The sequence below is a fragment of the Fragaria vesca genome, linkage group LG3 (assembly GCF_000184155.1).
Source record: "Fragaria vesca subsp. vesca linkage group LG3, FraVesHawaii_1.0, whole genome shotgun sequence".
Classification (NCBI taxonomy): Eukaryota; Viridiplantae; Streptophyta; class Magnoliopsida; order Rosales; family Rosaceae; genus Fragaria; species Fragaria vesca.
In genome coordinates, this window is record NC_020493.1 from 11,601,025 (window position 1) to 11,618,178 (window position 17,154).

General features: G+C 38.6%; 4 protein-coding genes across 4 annotated transcripts; 2 read left to right on the top strand and 2 right to left on the bottom strand.

The window, feature by feature from the left end:
• LOC101302628 (probable LRR receptor-like serine/threonine-protein kinase At1g56130-like) lies at window positions 1–4,561 on the top strand. The gene is made up of 7 exons (XM_004294154.1): window positions 1–119; window positions 1,358–1,501; window positions 1,922–2,037; window positions 2,147–2,357; window positions 2,727–2,964; window positions 3,113–3,263; window positions 3,895–4,561. Exons 2-7 carry the CDS (start codon window positions 1,432–1,434, stop codon window positions 4,330–4,332), a joined length of 1,224 nt encoding a protein of 407 aa, XP_004294202.1. The 5' UTR covers window positions 1–119; window positions 1,358–1,431; the 3' UTR covers window positions 4,333–4,561.
• Window positions 4,562–5,801: 1,240 nt separating this feature from the next.
• Window positions 5,802–11,077, top strand: LOC101300425. The gene is made up of 9 exons (XM_004294146.1): window positions 5,802–6,567; window positions 7,123–7,252; window positions 7,985–8,478; window positions 8,947–9,027; window positions 9,148–9,252; window positions 9,451–9,564; window positions 9,697–9,780; window positions 10,159–10,230; window positions 10,463–11,077. The coding sequence occupies exons 1-9, from the start codon at window positions 6,247–6,249 to the stop codon at window positions 10,727–10,729; spliced, it is 1,668 nt and encodes a 555-aa protein (XP_004294194.1). The 5' UTR covers window positions 5,802–6,246; the 3' UTR covers window positions 10,730–11,077.
• A 48-nt stretch (window positions 11,078–11,125) lies between these two features.
• Window positions 11,126–13,175, bottom strand: LOC101303200 (release factor glutamine methyltransferase-like). The gene is made up of 3 exons (XM_004294156.1): window positions 12,280–13,175; window positions 11,949–12,194; window positions 11,126–11,577 (listed from the first exon to the last, which is right to left on the bottom strand). Exons 1-3 carry the CDS (start codon window positions 12,991–12,993, stop codon window positions 11,446–11,448), a joined length of 1,092 nt encoding a protein of 363 aa, XP_004294204.1. The 5' UTR covers window positions 12,994–13,175; the 3' UTR covers window positions 11,126–11,445.
• A 365-nt stretch (window positions 13,176–13,540) lies between these two features.
• LOC101302336 (heat stress transcription factor A-1-like) lies at window positions 13,541–16,820 on the bottom strand. Its single transcript, XM_004294153.1, has 2 exons — window positions 16,452–16,820; window positions 13,541–14,902 (listed from the first exon to the last, which is right to left on the bottom strand). Exons 1-2 carry the CDS (start codon window positions 16,683–16,685, stop codon window positions 13,652–13,654), a joined length of 1,485 nt encoding a protein of 494 aa, XP_004294201.1. The 5' UTR covers window positions 16,686–16,820; the 3' UTR covers window positions 13,541–13,651.
• Between the last annotated feature and the right edge of the window lie 334 nt (window positions 16,821–17,154).

Here is a 17,154-nt window from a genome sequence, read left to right on the forward strand (position 1 = left end):
CCACCAAAACTCACACTTTTATATTCAAGTTCTCTCTCTCCAAAGGCCAATAGTTCTCTTTGTTGTCCTGCAAGAAGCCAAGAACAACAACTGGTCTTTCATTCCCTGAGCCACCTGAGGTGATTTTCTCTTCTGGGTCTTTCTCGAGTTTCCTCTTTCTTTCTTTAGAACCATTCTGAGTTGTGCTTGCTTAAAGATTGTTTCTTTGTTTGGTTTGGATAAGATGGCTGATTCAAGTAGAGATTTTTTTGATGTTCATGATGGTCTTGATTCAAATCTATTGTGGTTTTTGTTCAGTTGTTTTGAATGTTGGTACTTTTTTGAGTGATTTGGTGAGTCCAGTACCGAAATAGGACAAATCCACATGATGAGTGCTCTTCCTGAAATGTTTGTCATTATCATCATCATCGTCAAACAGCAAGATTTGCTGTTTTCAGTTTGTTGTTTTCACAAATGGTAGAATTCTGATGCTTGCTTGTTTGTGTGTTGTGTTGCACTGCAGACAATTTAGAGGAAAAACTAAGCTTGGACGAAAGTCAATAGGCTTGAATTTCTGGTGCATTCATTTGTTCCTGTTCTCTACTCCACTCCTTGTGGCATAGATAGTTTGAACTTGAAGGAATAGTCGTAATTTATCGAGTTAGTTTCATCTTTTTTTCTTTTTGTGTTTTAAACTCTTGTGGTAACTCGTACTTAATCTGAATAGATGGATGAACTCTAGTTTCTATGCAGCATGAAATGTACTAGTTCAAATTTGCTGATCAGTGTATTTTGTACACCACCCTGGTTTAGCATCGCTAAATAGTCTGCAAATCTGCAATGTAATGATGATCCACAAGTAGTTAAAAGAGTCTCTCTTGATATAATCATCTTTTATCCTGGCGCTCAAATAAAGTAGTGGACATAATTCGTTTAGTTTAGAGAAGGGAGAGCTCCCGGTTCGGGGCTTGAGATTGTTCCTGATAGGTTGCATGTTAATCGGAGTTTCAACTTTTAACAAGTTACAGTACTTGTCAAAATTTCATATAAATGGAAATGATTTTTTTTTTATAATATGCATTAGTTAACATTTAGCATGTCTAAATGAAAAACAAAATAATATATAATGCGTTCAAATAAATGGTCTCATTGCATTTTAGCAACTTTAAGCTCCACTCAGATTTTAAACTGCTTACGTCTCTGATTCCATGTACATGCTATTAGGTTTGATTATTATCATGGCCTGGTTTCAGCTTAGTCGGGTTTGGAGTTGGTTCCAGATGTGGAGAAAAAAAATTCTTAAATGTTTACCTCTTACTGAAATCATCTGATATTTAGTTCTCTAAACATATGTGCTCACAATGATGCGGTTTTGCAGGTCTTGAAGCGCCTTTGTTTTAAGCACTTGGTAGAAATTTGACCTTGAAAACGTGGTCGCTGCGTATCACAGTTATGACTTGTTTAGCCTTCTTACTTGGTAGAAAGGACTCATCAAGAAAATTTGGTTTTAATGTTGATGATGGTAAGCTGCAACTTTGATCATATCATATTGTAAATTAATGCTAGAGGCACATAATAATTCTGGAAATATTATTCCTACACAACACTTTTATTTTGAGAGCAATGTTAAAGACTCCATAGGTCTTCCCAAAATGTTTTTTACCGAATCATGTGGCGAAGGATGTTATCAATAATTTTGAGTGAGACTGAATATGAACAAATGAAATGCTAGATTAATTATGTAACCTCATAAGATGGCACCGATTTATTATAATTTATTCTGGTGTCTGTAACATTGATCTTGTGAAATTCTTTGCTTATTGATGAGATCATATACCTATACTAAGTAAATAGAAGACTCTTCTCTTGACATGATATCTCAAGTCCCAGAGTGGTCTTATGTCTACCTATAAGAATCTGAACAAGTTTTCTCTGTCAACAGAGCTTTCTGGCATTCATGATGTTAAACTATACACGTACAAAGAGTTGAAAATGGCGACAGAAGATTTTGATCTAGCCAACAAAATTGGCGAAGGTGGTTTTGGTTCTGTCTATAAGGTAACTGCAAATTTGTTTAGTATATTGCTTGTCTTATCAGTGATTGTATATGGTCTCGTAGTGGAAAGACTATTTCTCACTCTAATTGATTGCTGTTCTGGAAAACCAGGGACGACTTAAAGATGGAAATTTTGCTGCTATAAAAGTTCTTTCAGCTGAATCAAAACAAGGGGTGAAGGAGTTTTTGACCGAGATAGATGTGATCTCAAAAATAGGGCATCCAAATCTAGTTAAGCTCTATGGCTGTTGTATAGAAGGAGACCAGAGAATCTTGGTCTACAACTACCTGGAGAATAATAGTCTTGCACAAACTCTTCTTGGTAATTACATAACTTTGTCCATCAGCTTAAATTCCTTATTGCTATTTACAAGTTACTGGTGTGCGGGTTTGTGTATTTGTGTGCTTTGGATATATAGATCTATCATGTATGTGTGGGTGGGCATGCATTCTCTCTACTGTGAGGATGAGTTCTGAATCTTTTGATGCAATGATGGTGACAACTTTCAGGAATAATTTTATGAATGTAGTTGTATATTTATTATGCATTATTAGGACTAGAATTATGAATGCCAAAAGTTATCTTAGATCCAGTGATCTGCCTTCTCCATTAGAATTGAAATCAGTCATTGTCTAAATATTACTATTTTTTCTTATCTTGAAACTTATGTTTTTAAATGTTTCATTACAGGTGGAGGTTACAGTAATATTCAGTTTAATTGGCGAACACGGCGTGGGATAGCTATCGGAATTGCATGTGGGCTTGCCTTCCTTCATGAGGATGTACGTCCACATATTATTCACAGAGATATCAAAGCAAGCAATATTCTCCTTGATAAAGACCTAATGCCTAAAATTTCAGATTTTGGCCTTGCAAAACTTATCCCAGCCAACGTGACTCATGTTAGCACACGTGTGGCAGGAACAATGTAAGTTGTAATGCTTTGATAAACTCATAGACTTTGATAAGCTCTTACAGTTACTGTCCAGCTACCAAAGTTAGGAAACTCATATACTTTTATAAGCTACTAAGTTGTCCAAATATTTACCCTTGTAATTTTATGTTTGTGGTTTTAGAGGCTATCTGGCACCAGAATACGCAATACGAGGGCAATTGACGAGGAGAGCAGATGTTTATAGTTTTGGGGTCCTCCTAGTGGAAATAGTCAGTGGGAGATGCAATACTAATTCACTACTACCCATTGAGGAACAGTATCTGCTTGAAAGGGTATGGATTTTAGATTTGTTGTCTTTTCAAGCATTTTGTGTCATGAAAAAAAAATTATAGGTAGTGAAGGTAATATGACTAATATCTGATCTTTGTAGAAGCTACAACTCTGTTATTTTGAAGTTAATTTTTTTTTTTCATTAATTAAATTAAGTCAAAGAGCAATGCCATCAAAGGCTGAATATCACAGTAATTTAAGAAACTGGTAAAGCTAAACTTCTGTTCTTGGACAATGGAACCTACTGTGATAAGGCTTCTGAAGTTTGAAACTTCATTTTTCCCTTTAGATTGTTTCTGGAGGATGTTGGTAAACTTTATTTGTCAGTTGCAATTCTAAGGTCTGGAGCCTCATACATTTTAGAGAAGTGACAGTTTCTATAGTATGTATAGTATAGGTGGCCAATTCTGGATGCGGAAATCAGATTATTAATAAGAAAATATTTTGGAAAAGGGGGTGGAGAAAAAACTATGGGGGAGTCAAACCTGACTTTTGGAGACTTTGCCTTGGTTTTCAGTTATGCCATGTTTTACGGAAGTCATCATTTTGGATGGTTTATTTGTATAGAGTTTCTGCAGATGACATATTATTACTTTAGGCACTGTTGGTAACAATTGCATTCTTATATTGCAGACATGGCATCTCTATGAACGCAGGGAGCTGGTTGGTCTGGTAGACACAGCATTGAACGGAGATTTTGATGCTGAGGAGGCTTGTAGATTCTTAAAGATTGGTCTTCTCTGCACACAAGACACTCCAAAGCTGAGACCATCCATGTCAACTGTGGTAAAGATGCTTAAAGGCCAGAAGGAAGTCGACGATACTAAGATAACAAAGCCAGGCTTGATATCTGATTTCATGGATCTCAAAATACGAGGCCAACCGAATAGTAAGAAGCCTAGCACAAAGACCTCTACTTCGTCCTACAATGGGTCCTCCGGTTCAGACAACCTGGACAATTCAAACCTGACGTCACAAACCTCAGCTGCCGCTACTTCCACCTTCATCTCAAACTTGTCCTTTGAAACCACAGCTCCAGCTTCTCCAACCTTCAGCTTCAAAACCTTGTGAAATGAGCTATTACAAGTTACAGAATGTGTAGATTTGATTTATTCTTATCATATAGGATTATAGGGTTTTGCGGCTTCGTCTTGTAAATTATGATCTGCTTATTTTTTGTCACACCACCTTTCTGGCTGGACTGCTGGAGGTACTCCAATGTAAATGTATACTTGAAAATTTAAAAGATTTTTCCTGGGTTCAATGTCTTTCCGGCACTACAGTAGTACAGACTACAGACAGACATCCTCTCCAAATCTTTCTAATATGTTGCTATATTTATATTCATGTACCATTGCAATTAGGGTGGACCATATAATGATTTCATGAATGTTAGATCTTGACTTGGTAACACATTGCTTACAGCATCTTGATTCAGCCTTGTATCTTGACTTGGTAACATATTGCTTTATAACCATCTTCATTCTTTTCCTTGTGCCTTCATATGTTCCATCTAGTTGTCAAACATTTCTTCTATCAAAAGGTTAATTGTCACACCTCTCAAGTTGTCAACTCACTTATATAGTATCCGAGAGCTTTTAGTCACACCTCCCAAGTTGTCAACTCACCGAACTTTCTATATTTATCGTTCGACACCGGAAGCCACCACACTCGATAGCACTTTGATCTTCGACTTTGACTACACACGCCTATAGAGTTCATAAAGGGACCTGAACGCCGGTGATATTAGGCCGCCGGTGAGACTAGGCAGAAGGGTGTGTGACAAGTGACAACAATTAGGAACGACCACAACCTCTCTTCCCAGAAAACACAAGACTCGAACACACTCACAAACACAAAGGCAATGATAAGAAGTTGTTGGTTGTGTATACGCATCACACTAAATTCCCTATCAACAATGACACTTATCCAGTATTGACAAAAAGAAATTAAAGCAATTAAAGTGAGAAAACTAATAGTAGGTGGCGACTATCCATTATTGGTGAATTTTAAACATGGGAAGGCAGTGGCAGTTTTAGCATCACTAAAAAACCCAACCAACATCTGTATATTTTCTCATTGTGTTCTTCATTCCTTTCCATTTTCTATTAACCCATAGGAATAAAAATCAATAAAAATCACTAGTAAAATTAAAGGATAGGAGTCATAGGACCCCACTTCAAAAGCTCAAAGAATCTAAACCCCAATCTACAAAGTGACAAAGCCAAAACCAAAGCCCAACTAGTCCCTCCTCCCTCTTCTTCTTCCTCCTCCACCTTTTCTCAACTTTTCAACTTCTTTTTCACGAGCTCTCCCTGCAAATAAAAGCTAGGGTTTCTCTCTCTCTCTCTCTCTAACTATTCTACTCCAACTCCATTAAAGCTTTAACCTTTAAGGCTTTGACCCCTCCTCTAACTCAGCTGTCGGTGCTCCAATTCCATCTCACACTCCCCAAGTTCTCAACTTTCCACCATACCCAGATCACCCTCATCATCTTCACCAAACCCATTTCAATTCTTGACTGTAATAAGCTGATACTGGGTTTGGGTTCAATATTCAGTGAGACATTGCAGTCAGAAAAGCTCAGATAAGAGGAGGCATTATTTCTTGGAAAAGTGGAATCTTTGCAATTTTTTTGTTGGTACTAGTTGGGTTCCCTTTAGCTTTAGTGCGTGTTTCTGTTGGCTTTTGGCCAAGCTTGCATGTGAAGCAATACCAATTGAGGACCGTGATTGAATTTACTTGTTGTTTTTGGAAGGTTGGGAGCTTCTAGATCTTGCTCTTAATCCGTGAATTCAAGCTAGGTTTTTTGTTTCCTTTTGCAGCTTCATATTGAGATCAGGGTTTGGTTTGGTTTCTGTTCTATGGACTACATTGATGATTTAGCATTAGAATTTTTGAGTCTTTTCCGGTTTCGGATTGGAATCAATGGGTGTAGGTAGCAACATTTCTAGTAAGAAGTAATTGGTGTTTGCGGTTGGAGTGATGGAGGATATTGGGCTATTTAAGCAGGGCTTGAAATGGCTGCAATCGCAGAAGCATGTTTATTCGAGATCAAAGACTGCTGTCAGTGGATATAAAGATAAAATGGGGGTGTTTGTAGAGCGGCATTGGCCGATGGTGTGCAATGGGTGCGCCAGAATGGGGAGGCTCTTGCTCTTGTTGTTGTGTTATTGGAGGGACTGTACTGTAAGAGGCTTTCGGTCATTTGTAGGATTTGGTTCTGCAGCTTTGCTTCTTATAATGTGGAGTTGCTTTCTCAGTTTGACTTCTATGTCTTGCTTGGTTTATGTCCTTCTTAGTATGGTATGATCTCTAGTCATTTGGTCTTGCCTCTTGATCTTTTAACTGTTCTTATTCTTTTTCTGCAACTGATTTGACTTCTCGTTTGCTTAATGCTTCTATGTTATCATCTTCTTTTCATTGTCCAATATAAACTTTTTAGGCATTTAGTTTGATCATACACATGTGGAAATGGTAATTGAGTCGTATCTGATTATGGGCTTTTCCCCAAAAGAAATTTCATATATGTATCACATAATCAGGAGATTAAAGTGCAGTAACTCAATGTAGTCATAGGAAGCAGCTTCATTTCAAAATTTTTTTTTTTGTGAGGAGACCATGAGATAACACGTCGGTGAAACAGTATGTATAGCTCCTGCTCTTTAGATTTTCTCTACAACTTTGTCAAACCTTCATAGGCTTAATGCCAAACCTTGATATCAGTTGAAAATATAGATAGCTATGAGGTGTGAGTAGTGGATTTGAAACTCAAAAGCAGATACTCTACTTGAAATAATATACATAGCTGCAGGATACAGGTTAAAAAATTGCCACTTATAGTTGGCCCCAATGTTTCAGGGAGCCGCTGGATCTGCTGTTCAGTACTTGGGATACACTCCTGGAATTTTTATTGTAGGGCTCTTTGCTATTCTGATCTTATGGATGTATGCTAACTTTTGGATAACAGGAACATTATTTATAGTTGGAGGTATGTTCGATTTTCGTGAACCTTGAATTTAATTTCAGTAACATGATGCATTGGTATTATCATATTTAGTGTGTAATCTGCCTACACTTCTTCACTCTAGCTGTGTTACCAACTTATTTATGTTGTATGAAGCATGCTAGATACCTACCACTCAGTGGTTTAGCAAAAAGTGGTGAACAGAAAACTGAATCTGGCCATCTATAGCTGATTATCAATATGTATCTTTCCATTTTCTTTTTGCTCTCCTTTTATCCTGGGTAGCTTGGGGAGTGTGTTTCCACAATAAGATCCCTTGGCTTTAGATTTTCTGTTTTGCTCTATATTTTGGAAATAAAAGTTGTGTTTCATAGTATCTTTGAGTTGGTTTCACTGTAGTTGAGTCGTATTTATATTAGTTTTTGCATATGTTTTGCTTAGGCACTCTGTAAACATAGTTTACAATAATAATAATATCTTAGGTGGCTAGTATATGCCCATAAAATACTTGTTACATTCTGTGGATGGTTGGTGGTGAAGAGACTGTGGAAGGGGGGTGACCCAAGGCCTGATATAAATGATAAAATCTTAAATCTCTGATAGATTTTATTTGTACTTTCCCCATTTAATTATGTGTTTGGTATAGTATTAGCATTTATTTCCATCTCTTTCATTCATAGTGATTGCTATCGATCCTGCATGACCTCGAGTGCTTTATATGATGATAAACCTACTCGAAATTCTATGCAATTGCAGGTTATTTGTTCTCCCTTAATCATGCACGGTTGGTGGTCTTGATGGCAACCGCATATGCTATTTATTGTGTCAAAGTACAAGTTGGATGGCTTGGGGTTCTGCTCTCAATAAACCTTGCCTTCTTCTCTAACGATGTATTAAATTATATGCTGCAATGGTGTGATAAGGTGAGTGAGAGCACACATTTTGAAGAGCCGAAACAATCAGAAGAAGTTACGGAAGATGACTTTTCTAGAGAGTGTGATTACTCTATTCCTACTAGTGAACCTGAAAAGGTGCACTCATGCAAATCATCGAGTAAGCCATCTACTTCAACTGTCATTAATAACACGGAGAAAGAATCCTCTTCCAGTAGTAAGGTGGTCAAAGAGGAAATAAGTTCAGCTGATGAGATGCAAAAAATACTAAGCAGTCTTAATCATTATGAAGCACTGGGATTTCCTCGCCACCAAAAAATTGATGCTGCAATTTTGAAAAAGGAATACCGGAAGAAGGTGAATGAATTTCCTTTATTATTTCTCTTCTGGTGGATTGAATGGCTAATAAGATCTGTTTTCCTCCCTCTTTCTATGTACTATATTTTATATAACTACTTGTAAAGGAAATACTTTCAGTGCTTTGACTTTACTCTAGGGCCAGTTTGTAGTAACTAAAGAATGTGTTAGAATATGTGTACCAGTCTTTAAGAATATAATTATCTTCAAATTAGGTTCTTAAATAATGATTTGTTAACCATCAGATATAGACAACTGTGCCTCATGGGTCTGATGAATCATTTCATCTTAGTTGCCTAGATAATCTGATTTAACAGTTACGAAAGAGGTACCCGTTAAGTTTCTTATCTACAGAAATGACTGTGAATCACAATTGTATGTGTATTGCATTGGATACATTTTGAGCTGTTCTTTTTTAAAGGTTACTAATCTACTCTTTCTCAATTATTGCCTGTTAACTTTGTACAGGCCATGCTTGTGCATCCTGATAAAAATATGGGAAGTGCACTAGCAAGTGAGTCGTTTAAGAGACTTCAATGTGCATATGAGGTATCTTTATATAAAATACTTTTTATTGTATTTTTGGTTTTGATGTAATTATATAGCTCTTACTTGAGACATTGGTCATTGTAATCCTGCTCTGCTACTCACAAAGCTATATTGTTTTAGGTTCTTTCGGATTCCACAAAGAAAAGAGATTATGATGAGCAATTGCGGAAGGAAGAATCAAAGACTAAGAGTGTGTGCCAGACCTCTTATAGTACTTCAGCACAGGTTAGTGATGTTTAGTTGCTTAGTAGTCAAGTGCATTTATAATATTTACTGTCTTTGTTGTCCTTGGGTATGAATACTAGTTTGCATATATTAAAATAGTAGTTGTGTTTTGATGGGTGTCTTATTTAATGTTAGTCAGTTTTAGTTTCCTTAATTTCTCTGATCAAGATTGTGTAAATATGCTTCTATTGTAAGCAGGCCGCTCCAGGTTATTGTTCTGAAGAATCGAGACGCATACAGTGCACTAAGTGTGGAAATTCTCATATATGGGTGTGCACCAATAGAAGTAAGACCAAGGCTAGATGGTGTCAGGTCAGACATTGCATTGTTACTTGTATTTTTTGTTTTCAAATTTTAACACTGTCAAGTGTGCACTGTCTACCACATCAGTTTTTCAGTTTGTTGTCATTGGTATATAATTGGTTGGATCTGTTGTGACATTAGGATTGCTGCCAATATCATCAAGCAAAGGATGGAGATGGATGGGTTGAATACAAAGGATCCCTAGTCTTTGATAGGCCTCAAAAGGTACTTTTCTCTTTATCTTTCTGAATTTACTTATTACACCCTGCAAGTTCTTACCCTTTCTCAAATTTCATGCAATTCATTTTTTTTTCGTTCTTTTTTTAGTAACTTGGGAATGAATTATATTGTTGAAGAGTGTAAGGTCAAGTGAACTCTCACATGCTTAGAGATGAGAGCCAGCTAATGACTCTTTTGAATAATTTTCAGATGATTTCCCTGTTTCTATGTCTAATGCATGTTCTAAGGAATTACTTTCAACTTCAATATGAATAAATGCTTTATTGAATTGAACCTTGATAAACTTTTTTCTTGCCAACAATGTACATACAAGCAAAATCCCTAGTCTTATCTATGTTGACTCTTTGGTTTCTTGTCACTTAGGTGGAAATACCGCGAGCTTTTGTTTGTGCTGAGAGCAAAATCTTTGATGTGTCGGAATGGGCAATTTGTCAGGTCAGTGTTTGAACGTGTGGCCTTTTTCTACATTATTAACTGCAGTTTGAACAATTCCAGAGGTGGATTGCCCAATTATTTATTGTAAAACGTGATTGCGTATTAAGATTTTTGTAAACGGAATGTTAACTTGCCAACTAGAACTTGCTGAACCTTTTCAGTACATAAGAAAGTTCCTTGTATGAGGAAGATTATGGTTTCACATCTTACAGCTTCAACTTCTTCCGTACAGGGAATGGCATGTAGACCCAACACCCATCGGCCTAGTTTCCATGTAAACATGGTTGGTTTGGAGAAAACTCAAAGGTCCCACTCAAGTAGATTCCCATGGGATTTGGATGCTGAAATGATGGATGAAGATGAAGAAGAATTCGAGATATGGCTTCAGCAAGCTCTGGCCTCTGGCCTCTTTTGTGAGTCCTCAAAACGCCGAAAGAGTTGGACTCCTTTCAAGTTTCATCAAATGGGGAAGAAGCAATGGCGAAGAACATCATGTTAAATACCTCTCCAAGGTTGTGCCAGAAAAACATCTGCACTGCCCGTTAGGAGAAGGATTATTCTGGCAGCAAATGGTGAGGATTGTCAAGATAAATATTGACACCCTTGCGGGAAGTGGGTAGGTCTCTCAAATTAGGAGGCAAATGGTTTGGTCTCTTGACCCCTTTGTATCACCACCCCAAGATTATGCACTTTACAGGCTTATGAGCTCAGGTTCTTGTTGTTCTTAAGCATTTAACCTCGTGTTCAATCAATTTTGGCATATGATGCTTCCTACCAGAGTGATGAAGCACAATTCACCATCAACTGCGCTTTGTACATATTTTTTTCATAATAAATTTTTCTTTCCACATTAGAAACCAGGTGTATGTAGTGTGCCTTGAACAAGATGGGATTTCAAAATTTGATGATTCCATTCTTTCAATCCAATAAAAAATTGGTACACATCACTACCTCACTACTGTCACTAGTACCATCTGCTATTTGCTATTTTCTAAAAAATAAAAAATAAAAAAACAACATTTTCCAACTGTTCACACGTTCAGATTGTGCTGCTTCTTCAAATTGCATTTAATTTTAAAATGATGTAGCACAAGAATACACGAAGTCCAGATTACTCTTTTGTAGAGTTGTACTTCACCCTCGTACGTTTGCTAGATGTCAACACTTTCGATTACTTCTTGTTTAACTCTTGAAGGCCAACACAGGAATCCGGAATTACTTACGGAATCCGGTAACAAATCTATGAATACCAGCAAAATCAGGAATTATGCTCAAATTACAAAAGCTGCCTCTAGCCTCATTTTCCATGTAATCCACAAGATACTTGCATTGGCTCTCACCATTTGTCTGCAACAAAGATCAAGGGGAAGAGGTGTTAGCAACCGAGTCAATTCACTAATTACAAACTAGCTAGTGAAAAATGAAAATACACTTGACCATATCTTACAAGTCACCCAATACGAGCACTGGTGCCTCAGCTTCACTAAGAACCCAAAATTTATCTCTAAAATTTTATCAAAGTACGTTGGCTGACATTTTAAATTTTGTGCACATTTTTCCCCAACATTCTCAACAAAATATCTCGTTTATGGAATTCTTGTTCATTAACCAACTATATAGCTGTGCAACTGCAGCTGATTTCCATTCAAGCACTGTTATCAACTGATCATACTTCGCTTAATTAAGTTTTAACTTTCAGAAAAACAAGTAATAGATACCTCAAGAGCAAAAAATCCACCAGGTCTCAACATGGAAGCAGCCCCTCTGCAAAGATGTAAAAGATCATCCATGCCATCAACACCACCATCCAATGCTACTCTGGGTTCATGTCTTCCAACCTCAGCTTGCAGCCCCGAGATATTGTCACTTGGTATGTACGGCGGATTACTTACAAACCCAGCAAGCTTACCTTCCACATCTTTTAATGGCTCAAACCAAGACCCTTGCCTCACCTCCACCACATCCTGATTAGCACATCAACAAGTGTTTGAAAGTCGTAAATTAAGAATCGAAATTCAAATCTTTGTAAGCATAATGCCAAACACTAACCTGCAAACCGTACCTCTCCACATTAAACCTGGCAACCGAAACCGCAACAGGACTCAAATCAGTAGCAAAAACTCTTCCACAACTACCCAAAACCCTGGCAATCCCAATAGCAATGGCCCCACTCCCAGTACCCAAATCAGCCCACAAACCCTCCCTTAAACCCTCATTCCCCTCCACCGCCTCACCCACCAAATCCACAACCAGCTCAGTCTCCGGCCTCGGAATCAACACCCCTTCTTGAACACACAGCACCAGCTCCCTCCAATGCTGACACCCCACAACATACTGAAAAGGCCTCCTCTCTTCAATCCTCTGCTTCCACAGCAAGTACATCTCCTCCAGGCTCACTCTCAGTCTAATATTTCCTTCACCGTTTTCGAGCTTTTCTTGATGAACTGCGTCATCTACGAGCCATTTGAGCTCTCTGAGCAAGAGGGTGGAGTCGGGGCCGTTGTCGGAGTCGGCGAAGGAGGACCCAACTGAGGAAGCGAGGGTCTTGGCCCAGTGGTGCCATTGCTGGAGGTCTGAGGCGGTGGCGGGGTGGATGGGTGGTCGGAGAAAGAGAGGGGTTTTGGGTTTTGGAGAAGTTGGTTGTGGTGGCGGTGGTGAGAGTGAGAGTGAGGAAGAGGAAATGGAGCGGCGGAGATGAGTAGGAGGAAGGGCGGAGGAGGGTTTAAGGAAGGTGGAGAGTTTTGGAGTGAGGCTTAGCTTCATCCTCTTACAAAGTGACCCTGGCTTTTCCCTCTTTGCCTGTTATTGACGAATTGGGCCCTTAGTGGGCTAGGCGAAGATGCACGCGGCTAGGCGGTCACGAGCTGTGTGGGTCCACACGGGATGGGGATCCCACCATTTAAAAACGTGAAAACGACGAGTCGTGTGTTACTATCCAAGACCTCTGTAGATAATTGAAGTGATGAATCACTCCATAACCTAACCGGTACCTATATATGAACCATGAAAATTTGCCTAACTGGAAATCCAAGAATTGAAAGAAACTACAGATTAGAAACCTTTAATTGGCTCAGCTCGATGGAGGGAGGGCCATGCCATAGATTTAACAGCAATTAACATCATGATAACCCATGCAGTTGGAAATACAATATCGCTCAGTAAGTATATATTTTGCATGTTAATGAGCAAGTATTTCATCACATACATTTGATGCAAGGGTGAGGTGCTGGGGCCAAAATTGTCAACTCAAGGGTACATATGTTTTTAATCTTCAAGAACAACTCCAAAGCGTCGGCTGGACATCGAAAAATTAAGATTTGAGGGACGGTGACTATAAAATTCTTCTATTGGTAATTAAGTAGCAGATTAGATTTACCTCTTGATGGCAAGAAACATGTATATACACTTGGAAAGACAAAGGTCAACCAATCATGCCCTCAAGCCCTGTTTGCTGAGGAGCAATTGGACTTACATGTTGAACCTTGTCCCATCCATTTCCCTTCCCTGACTGAATCTCCTGATCCTTGGCCACTCCGACAACTGAACTCGTATCAATTTCATCTGTGTCGAAAAACTTGTCCCAGAAGACATCATTGATCCCCGGAAGGTTAGGTTCTCCATCTTCCAAGACATCTGCATCAGGAGTGATCTCAGGAGAAAAGGCCTCAGATTCTGTGGGCATTGCCCGATCCATAACTGACATATCCATGTAATCTGTATTCACCGTCTCAGAGGCCATAAAGTTTGCATTAGGGATCTCCACAGTGCTTAGTGGGACAATACCTTGCATTGCAGTTGGTTCAGGCAAAACTGTATCTTCTTGAAGATTGTAGATGTTCTCTTCTGAAATTTGAGTTGCTGTAACACAGTCAGTAGCCACATAAGGAGAAGGCTGGACCTGAGCTGCTATAGGCTGACAAGTGACAGGAAATCCAGATTCTGCCATCATATAAGAAGTCGGTGAAACCTCTGAAAGGGTGACTCCCAAATTCCGGCTACAGTTCCTACTGTTTAATACAGTGGAAGGAGCATTGTCAATCAGGAAAGTATCAGGATTGCTCATTGATGGTTCTCGCCTAGGAGATATATTCATCTTCATAATCTGCCGTAGCATTGCTTTAGCTGCTTCATTCATTGAAGGCTGGTATTTCACAATTTGTCCATCCAGAGTTTTACTGCTGAAATTCCCCACCAAAGTTTCGTCTTCTTGCCTCGGGAGTCTCCTTTTCTTGTTGCCTCCAGTGATGCGCCTGTTGCTCTCGTTCTGATGCTGTACAAGCTGGGATAAAAAGCCGGGACTATGCATAGCCTTTGCAAGAAATGACATCATTTGCTGCTGCCGCTGTTCCATTCCCTGCACACGTTGACCAACATTTTGCAATTGGTTATCTGTTGCTTGCTGCTCCTGCCTCAAACTAATAAGTTCCTGCATAAGAGTGTTCTTGTCCCTTTTGAGCCTTTCAACCTCCTCCCCCAGTCCAAGGTTTCCCACCTCTACACATGGAGCAACTTGGGAGCTCTTTACTCTAGGTGCTGGTACTGCTGCTGGTTGTTGATGAATCTGTACAGTAGCTGGCTTTCGCCTATTCACAGTCTTCAAAAGATGTTTCTGACCTCTTAAAAACCCTTCATTTGCGAATTCCCAACGGTCTGGATGAACTTTTTTAAAACCCTGTGAAATTAAAAGCAACACAATAAATTATTGTGCAGACAGCGGTAATAAATTTTCCTTTGGAGCACAGAACAAACAGACAAATTTCTCATATCATGATTGTTTCGGCAACAGACACTATTCTCATAATAATCATTGTTGCATTAAACCTCCAACAGTCATAAGCTCTAGAACTATTAGCTTGTGTCTTCTTCTCTACTCTGCTTATTCTTTTCTTTCCAGTAACCACCAAATTTATAGTCCTCCCCCCCCCTTTTTCTATAGTAATAAAACGGATAGGCTACTGGGTAAACAAAAGACAGCAAATGACATTTGCCTTAAAAAAGATATAATTCAGGCATCGCAATCTTTTTTTTTTAAGAAAGACGTCATGTTCACTAATTAATTTTTATAGACCAGAGAGATGGAGAAGAATAAAAGCAAATTATTTACCAGTTGCAAGATCACCAAACTTAGACCAAATTACGAAATTTATAACACAGAATGTCAGCTGCTTAATTCTAATCTCCCTTTCAACCACATTATGTGAGTAAGAGATCATGACTGTACTGTACAAATGCTCGTGTATGTATATATAGACGTATCTCCATTAAGAGTTAGGATACCCTGGAATTAACTTGTTAGTATTCAAACACATGAACACTACAACTGCAAAAGCAAAATGGCCATACAGTTTCTCTCGTATCTAAATTTTAACGGATGGAAGGGTTACTTTCACAACTTAAATCTAGGATGTAAGAGAAGAGGGAAATAACAAACCTCACATAACATACCCCGTTTATTGAAATATAACATGGCGCTAGCTTTTCTATTAACAATGCCCATAAGTATCTACCAAAACCGGAACACTACTCGATACCTGTCATCTGTAAGAGTTCAGACAACATGAATCACCAAATCTAGTATTATGCCATATAACTAGTCCCTTGTACCAATAAACATTCTCAATATGCCACAGCAGTAACAGTCACCAACTAGGTCCAAATGAATAAACAGCAAACTACTGCGCCTATGAAAATTTTCCATATTTCATTTGAATGCATTCAAAATTTTATCTAATCCATGGAAAACAATTTCATTACAACACAAACAAGTACCGAGAAAAAATAGTAGAACCATGAGCAATAGTGATCACCAACTAGCTCCAAATGGGCCTATGAAAATTTTCCAAATTTCATTTGAATTCACTCCAAATTTTATCTACTCCATGGAGAACAATTTCAATAACGAAAACAACTATGAACAAAAATAATAATAATAATAGTAGAACCATGAGCAGTGGTGATCACCACACTCGAATTCTGAATCTTCTCCAATTTGTCTCGGTTTTTTTTTTTTGTACTAATCTAAAACAGTGACAGCCTAGACCTCGAATCCAATTCTCTAACTACATCTACAGCTCTATCAACTCATCACAATAACCTAATCGCATAAACTATTCCAAAATTGACCTCACCGCATAACGAATCGATCTTCAATCCAAGAACAGATCACAAATCGGCCAGAAAAGAACATCGAAATTGAAAATGGAGAAGGAAGAGAGTCTTACATAGGTGTTGAGCTGGCGGACGAAGCTGGAGAAGTTGTTGTGCTTGAAGTAGAGAGGCAAGAGGTCTCTGGCGAACTCGGCGTCGTTCCGGACGACGAAGCTGTTGTTGGCGGCGGTCCAGGAGACCAAGTGGTCGGTGGAGGGGTCGTCCACCATGTCGTAGGTCTTGCTCAGAAACGGCGGGATGCTCGTCGCCGTGTTGATCATCGCCGCCGTGTCTTCGATTCCCTCCATCGGAATTGAATTTGGGGGTTTTAGAGAGAGAGTGAGTTTGGAGTGAGGAGGAGGGGAGCCCTAGATTGCAGGGGCGGTTGATGATGAGTCAATTGGAGAAGAGCAATGAGTGGCAGGGTTTGGAAATATTGACGCACCCCATGACGGCACCGCCTGACTTTAAATACTTTTCGGCCACAACAAAAATTATAATATCCAGTTTTTTTTTTGTAAGGAAATATAGAGCTGACGTTTGGATGTATATCGACTTTGTTTATCAATGTCATGTATCAACAAATTTATGATTGATAAGCAAAATCCTCTACCAAAATCAACAGTCGAAGTCGGTATACCGATTTAATTGGTACAGTTGGTAAGTTTAGATTGTGGCCCAAAAACTGAAGTGATAAATATAATTTTTGTATAAATATAATGCAATGATAACTTTGGTTTGGTGGTATGTGGTCATATTTTTCATCAGAGTAGTCAT

Excerpts from the sequence above, each read along its gene's own strand:
- LOC101302628 (XM_004294154.1), top strand. The coding sequence starts at position 1,432 with ATGACTTGTTTAGCCTTCTTACTTGGTAGAAAGGACTCATCAAGAAAA. Across the intron at positions 1,502-1,921 it reads TGGTTTTAATGTTGATGATG|AGCTTTCTGGCATTCATGAT; the intron begins GTAAGCTGCAAC and ends CTCTGTCAACAG. Across the intron at positions 2,358-2,726 it reads TCTTGCACAAACTCTTCTTG|GTGGAGGTTACAGTAATATT; the intron begins GTAATTACATAA and ends GTTTCATTACAG.
- LOC101300425 (XM_004294146.1), top strand. The coding sequence starts at position 6,247 with ATGGAGGATATTGGGCTATTTAAGCAGGGCTTGAAATGGCTGCAATCG. Across the intron at positions 9,028-9,147 it reads GACTTCAATGTGCATATGAG|GTTCTTTCGGATTCCACAAA; the intron begins GTATCTTTATAT and ends ATATTGTTTTAG. Across the intron at positions 9,565-9,696 it reads CCAAGGCTAGATGGTGTCAG|GATTGCTGCCAATATCATCA; the intron begins GTCAGACATTGC and ends TTGTGACATTAG.
- LOC101303200 (XM_004294156.1), bottom strand. The coding sequence starts at position 12,993 with ATGAAGCTAAGCCTCACTCCAAAACTCTCCACCTTCCTTAAACCCTCC. Across the intron at positions 12,195-12,279 it reads TGGAGAGGTACGGTTTGCAG|GATGTGGTGGAGGTGAGGCA; the intron begins GTTAGTGTTTGG and ends TGTGCTAATCAG. Across the intron at positions 11,578-11,948 it reads GTGGATTTTTTGCTCTTGAG|ACAAATGGTGAGAGCCAATG; the intron begins GTATCTATTACT and ends TCTTTGTTGCAG.
- LOC101302336 (XM_004294153.1), bottom strand. The coding sequence starts at position 16,685 with ATGGAGGGAATCGAAGACACGGCGGCGATGATCAACACGGCGACGAGC. Across the intron at positions 14,903-16,451 it reads TCCGCCAGCTCAACACCTAT|GGTTTTAAAAAAGTTCATCC; the intron begins GTAAGACTCTCT and ends TTAATTTCACAG.